General features: G+C 41.3%; 1 protein-coding gene across 1 annotated transcript in view; it reads left to right on the plus strand.

Moving 5' to 3' along the window:
- Nucleotides 1-3,879, plus strand: part of LOC129271233 (uncharacterized) — a 20,996-nt gene extending 17,117 nt beyond the window's left edge. Inside the window, exon 9 of the mRNA XM_064106382.1 lies at nucleotides 674-3,879. Within this exon, the coding sequence (XP_063962452.1) occupies nucleotides 674-751 (78 nt within the window). The 3' untranslated portion in view covers nucleotides 752-3,879. The remainder of the gene's footprint in view (nucleotides 1-673) is intronic.
- Nucleotides 3,880-6,847: the final 2,968 nt, after the last annotated feature.

Genomic DNA, 6,847 nt, shown 5'->3' on the forward strand with positions numbered 1-6,847 from the left:
AAGGATGGAGTGTGTTTTCCATTTGAGTATTTTATTCTGTTTGTAGGAAGTATGATAATTTTGGTATCATTTCATTGGGCTTTGAATAGCCCTCTGAAGTTCTATTTTGCCTGTGGCTGTATGTGGGCATGGCCCCCTTGGCTGAGAAATTGAGGAAAATGAGTGAGAAATGAGCATGAAGACCCTCCAGCTGGGGGTCTGTAGTGTCTACTGGCTATCTTTGTACCTCTTTTCAGATTTCAAATGTTGGCAAGTAGTTCTTGGGGGTGTTTCACAAATGCTGATGCATACATGATATGTTACGATATCTAATCTAATTATGTAATCTTATATGCAATCTTATTGATTAATGCTCAGTAATACGCATCCTATTAGCATGCAACCAGGAATATAATTTAAGAGCAACTCTAAGTCATACTCAAATCTTTGTGAAACACCTCTCTGGTCTATTACAGTGACATACTGTAAGAATAAAGGCTGGGTAATGCTTTAAATAACCTTTCTGTCTGACAATCCCTTTTTTGCCACTTTTACTTGACTTTATGATCTTCTCATGCCATGCAATTTATTAAGGGCATTCCGTTGTGTATATCAAGTGCTAAGATGAGACTAATTATTTCAGGATATTCTCATTTCATTGTTCCTATGCTATCTTTTTCTTTCTATCTCTCAGTATATCAAGAAGCAGAAGAGAAGGAGGAAAGTTAAAAGAAAGACATCTTTGGATGGAGAGGAAACCCTTACTTCATAACAACTGGATATACCTCCGCCGATTGTGGGTTGGTGCCGATGCCACTATGTTCAGGTTTTCCATGTGTACATTTAATTCCTTCTATTATCTTTGTTAGCAATAACTTAACCTTTTCGCTGGTTTCCTTCAAGTTCAAGATAGATTATCAATATGTTTTTATCTCCTCATGACATTGTATTTTACATATTGCCATGTCTAACGGACCTGTGCACTCTAGACAAATCCACCATTGTCATTATCATTATGATGATAAACTGATTAGTTTTTTGGACAATGGCAATGGATTTGCTCTTGTATACTTGATAAAGTACATGTAACAGTAATTTCATTTTGTGTTAGGGCCACAAAGTCAAAGTGTCAATGGTCACAAAAATCAAACAAGCATATACCAATGATTTTCACAAAAAATCAAAGATTCATATTTCATTGCTTTTGTTGGTTTGCTTTATCATGTTATGTGCAAAACTGGAAGTCATGGTATGCTAATGAGAGAGCCCCTAATGTCACACATCCACTTTTTTTCATGTTTTATTCATTCGAAATTCAAATTGAACATATTTCCTTTACATGGATGTCATATTTTTTTATCCTTGCTCTGCTAGGGGTAGCATTCTGCGTTCCAATATTTAAAAATCCAATCCATGACTTGTTGTCTTATATCTCATCCAGGGAATTCCCTCATCAAATTTTGTCTCCCTGTTATTACTCTGAAGATGTAGCGTTGATACTCATTCACCTATAGGGAATGTAAACTGCTTCATTACTACCATGTAGCCAAGACCATACTCTCTCACCAAATCTTGGTCCATTCCTCTTCCAGTGTACACTTGAAAACCTATGCAATACACTGTGATGCTGTCACAGAGACACCAGATCTTAATCTCTTAGTTGGGTTTTGGTGCATATACTGCTTCCATGTGAGTCGACCATTAAATGTTATCATCGCCTCATCGATGCTTATTGCCTAGCCTGGCTGAAAATTTCGAGGAAAGTTCTGTTGAATATTCCTGATGAATTCCCCAACTTTGTATAGCTTATCATTCTCATCATGAGCCTCTTTCACATCACTTGAATGAACGTACTGACAGAGTTTTTCATATCGCATTTTTAAGAAAAACTTTGCAATGAATTCATTTTGCAAAGCTGGATCATTTGACTAGCAATCTGCATTCTCTGAAGTCTTGTGGATGCCCATGCGGATGTTTATTGAGACAAATGCCTTCATCTCAGCTGCATTTGTTTGTGTCCACAAGGTGTCTAATGTCACATATTCATTGCCTGGTTCATGTTCACTGGTAGTTTCTTGTATGTTGACAGCATTCGAGTTGGTATTTCTAGCAAGAGTTGAAACAAAATCATCTCCTATTTGGCAAAGAAGGAACTGAAGAAACCAAATATCTCTCAAAAGTAAACATCCATTAACTTTGGACAGGGCCACATTCTTTGACTGAATCTTTGTAGTCCTTGGATTTCTTTTCTGTGCTCTATCCCCCTCTTCTTTTCAATGGCATGCTGTATTATGGACTTCTGAATCTCATAGAAAGTTTGCTCTAATGTACTGGCCACTTTCAGGTGACCAAGAACTTGCGCCATCATGGCCCAAACAGGAGAGAAGCTGCCAACAGAACATTTACAGCTGGCCTCCTGTCAAAGCATGCAGATAGCTTCTCATTTTGTTGATCTAGCATGGAAGAGAGCTCACTGACTTTGGTCAGTGAGGTTTAATTCTTTTAATTAATTCTTGAGTGTTTGTGATAAAAATATAAAGTTTCAGGGTATTATGAAAGGGAGGGTGCATTGGGGAATCCCCCTTGAAGTGACTATGTACAGACTCTGTCTCTTCTGGCAATATCAAAGAAAATTATTTGTTTTCTTCCAGGAGCTGTGTCCTTCCTTTTAATAGTATTGTCATTTTTTCTTCTTATAATAAAGACATATGCTTTTTCAGATATATCTCATGAACTATTCTTTGGGATTATAACTCTCTTTTGAAAGCCATTCTTTGCTCATATACCAATGATTACATTGTAAATGTGGGAAAGAAGGATTTATTGTGATGTTAGTAATGTACTCACACCTTCACACAGTTGCAGATCCAGGAGGGGGAGTCACCTGGAGAAAAAATGTGACTTTTTAGCTGGGTTTGGGCTCTTTTTCATAAAGACAATGAAAATGCTACAGAGCCAGAGGTGAATTTTTTTTATTTTTTTTATTTATGATGTTTTCCATCTTTTCAGGTATCCTCTTTTCCCAAGAAAATACAAAATGATTAAAATATCCAACAAATACTTCTTCCCAGAACTCGATGAATTAAAACAAAATCTTCAGGAGGTACAGTGATCAACACAATATGCCTTGTAAAGCAATACCATTTGAGATGGATCTTCCACAAATCTTGCATCTTTCTGTAAGGCGTGCATACAAGTTATACAACTGTTGTGCTTTGCATGTACATTTAGTTTTTGATATGTACCTCGTTTTGCAATGTATCCAGTAACATACGTCAAAATTGCACTCCAATAAGATGGATCTTAATGATTTTAATTCATTACAAAGATTGTTGAATTCCTCCTTATTGGTTCTTTGCTATCATATAAGAATTCAGAATTTGACTATTTGTTTGTGAATGTTGCTAACATTTAAGAATAATGATAATAGTCAGTTTATATAGAGCGCATAACACTTAACAAATATGTCTCTATGCACTTCAGAAAATTAAAGAGAGGAAGAGAGGTGTTGAGGTTAGGTACAATTTGAATTTTAGGGCTGTTTTGAATTTGTTTACTGAATCAATTGTTTCCAGGGAATTTGGGAGTTTGTTCCATAAAACGGGCTGCATGAGCAAATGAACGTTGACCATATGTTTTTGTTGATATTGGAGGAACAATTGATAAATTCTTACTTTGTGAACATAGATTGACGTGTTGGCTTATAGACAATGACTAAATTATTTCAGTATGAATGAGCAAGTCCATAGACACATTGATAGGCTAATGTAACACAATCTTAAATTGGATTAAAAACTGGACTGGTGACTAATGTAAATACTGTAAGACAGGGGGACGCCTCCTATTTTGAACATCAATTCAGCGCCCAAAGGTCGAACATCAATTCGGCGTCCCCTATGTCGAACATCAATGCGGCACCCCCTCCCAAGGTCGTACATCAATTCGACACCCCCATATGTTTAACTTCAGTGCGGCACCCCTATGTCGAACATCAGTTCAGCCCCCCTAGTTCGAAGATCAATTTGGCGCCCCCCTATGTTGATCAATAATTCGGTGCCCCTCTATTTCGAACATTAATTCGCCGCCCCTAGGTAAAACCTCATTTCGAACCCCCCCCCCCCCCCCCAGGTAGAACATAAATTCAGTGCCCCCTATATAGGTTGAACATCACTTTGGTACCATCTTCCTAGGTCAAACATCAATGTGGCGCACCTATGTCGAACGTCAATTCAGCCCCCTAGTTCGAACATTGATTTGGCGCCCCCCTATGTTGAACATCAATTTGGCAACCGCAGGTAAAACATCAATTCGGCGCCCCCAAATGTCGAACAGAAATTCACCGCCCCTAGGTAGAACATCAATTTGGTGCCCGCTATATAGGTTAAACATCAATTCTGTGCCCCCTCCCTAGGGCGAACATCAATAGGGTGCCCTTGGGAGGCCATCAATGCGGCGCACCTATGTTGAACATCGCTTCAGCCACCCTAGGTCGAACATCAATTTGGTGTCCCCCTATGTCGAACATCAATTCGGCAACCGTAGGTAAAACCGAAATACGGCACTTCCCTAGGTAGATCATCATTTCGCGCCCCCTATGTCAAACATCAATTCACTGCCCCTTGGTAGAACATCAATTCGGTGCCCCTATGTAGGTTGAACACCAATTCTGCGCCCCTATTTACGTTGAACATCTATTCGGCACCCCCCTAGGTTGAACATCACTTTGGCGCCCCCTAGGTTGAACGTCAATTTGGTGCCCCCCTATGTCGAACATCAATTCAGCGCCCGCCCATGTCGAACATCAATTTGGCGCCCCCCCCCCCCATATCGAACATCGATTCGCTGCCCTAGGTAGAACATCATTTCTGGGCCCCCATATGTCGAACATCAATTCACCGCCCCTAGATACATGTAGAACATCAATCCGATGCCCCCTACGTAGGTTGAACATCAATTCTGCGCCCCTATTTAGGTTGAACATCAGTTCAGCACCTCCATATATAGGTTGAATATCAATTCAGCGCCCCCTATATAGGTTGAACATCAATACGGTGCCCCCTATATAGGTTGAACATCAATTCAGCGCCCCCTATATAGGTTGAACATCAATTCGGTGCCACCTAAATACATGTAGGTTGAACATCAATTCGGTGCCACCTATATACATGTAGGTTGAACATCAATTCGGCATCCCCAGGTCAAACATAAAATCTGTGCCCCTATGTCGAACATCAATTCGGCAACCCTAGGTAAAACATCAATTCGGCACATCCCTATGTTGAACATCAATTCGGTGCCCCTTGGTAGAACATCAATTCAGTGCCCCCTATGTAGGTTGTACACAAATTCTGCGCCCCTATTAACGTTGAACATCAATTCGACAACCCCCTACGTTGAACATCGATTTTGCCCCCCATGTCGAATATCAATTAGGCGCCCATATGTCGAACATCAAATCAGCTCCTCCCTATGTCGGACATTAATTCGGCGCCCCTTGCTAGAACATCAATTCGGCGTTGCCCTATACAGGTTTAACATCAAATTGGTGCTCCTTGGTAGAACATCAATTTGGCGTTCCCCTATACAGGTTGAACATCAAATTGGTGCCCCTAAGTTGAATATAGATTCGGCCCCCCAGGTCGAATATCAAATCGGCCCCCCTACATGTATGTCGAACATCAATTCTGCAACCCTAGGTAAAACATCAATACGAAGCCTCCTATGTTGAACATCAATTCTGTGCCACCCTAGGTCTAACATTAATTGGGCGCCTCTTGGTAGAACATCAATTTGGCGTTCCCCTATACAGGTTGAACATCAAATTGCTGCCCCTAGGTCAAACATTAATTTGGCACCCCCTCCCTAGGTCGAACATAAATTCAACACCCCCATAGGTTGAACATCAATGTGGCGCCCCCCCCCCCCCCCCATATAGGTTGAACATCAATGTGGCGCCCCCCTCATATAAGTTGAACATCAATTCGCCGCCCCTATAAAGGTTGACCATCAATTCGGGGCCCCTAGGTCGAACATCAATTCGGCAACCCTAGGTAAAACATCAATCCAGTGCCTCCTATGTTGAACATCAAATCGGCACCTCCCTATGTCGAACATCAATCCGGCGACCCTTGGTAGAACATCAATTTGGCGTTCCCCTATACAGGTTGAACATCAAATTGGTGCCCCTAGGTTGAATATAGATTCGGCCCCCCAGGTCGAATATCAAATCGGCCCCCCTACATGTATGTCGAACATCAATTCTGCAACCCTAGGTAAAACATCAATACGAAGCCTCCTATGTTGAACATCAATTCTGTGCCACCCTAGGTCTAACATTAATTGGGCGCCTCTTGGTAGAACATCAATTTGGCATTCCCCTATACAGGTTGAACATCAAATTGTTGCCCCTAGGTCAAACATTAATTTGGCACCTCCTCCCTAGGTCGAACATAAATTCAACACCCCCATAGGTTGAACATCAATGTGGCGCCCCCCATATAGGTTGAACATCAATGTGGCGCCCCCCTCATATAAGTTGAACATCAATTCGCCGCCCCTATAAAGGTTGACCATCAATTCGGGGCCCCTAGGTTGAACATCAATTCGGCAACCCTAGGTAAAACATCAATCCAGTGCCTCCTATGTTGAACATCAAATCGGCACCTCCCTATGTCGAACATCAATCCGGCGACCCTTGGTAGAACATCAATTTGGCGTTCCCCTATACAGGTTGAACATCAAATTGCTGCCCCTAGGTCAAATATCAATTTGGCGCCACCCTAGGTCGAACATTTATTCGGCGCCCCCTAGGTTGAATATCAATACGTAGCCTCCTATGTCGAACATCAATTGGCGCCTCCTAGGTTGA

Source organism: Lytechinus pictus, chromosome 11, assembly GCF_037042905.1.
Source record: "Lytechinus pictus isolate F3 Inbred chromosome 11, Lp3.0, whole genome shotgun sequence".
NCBI classification, from domain to species: domain Eukaryota; kingdom Metazoa; phylum Echinodermata; class Echinoidea; order Temnopleuroida; family Toxopneustidae; genus Lytechinus; species Lytechinus pictus.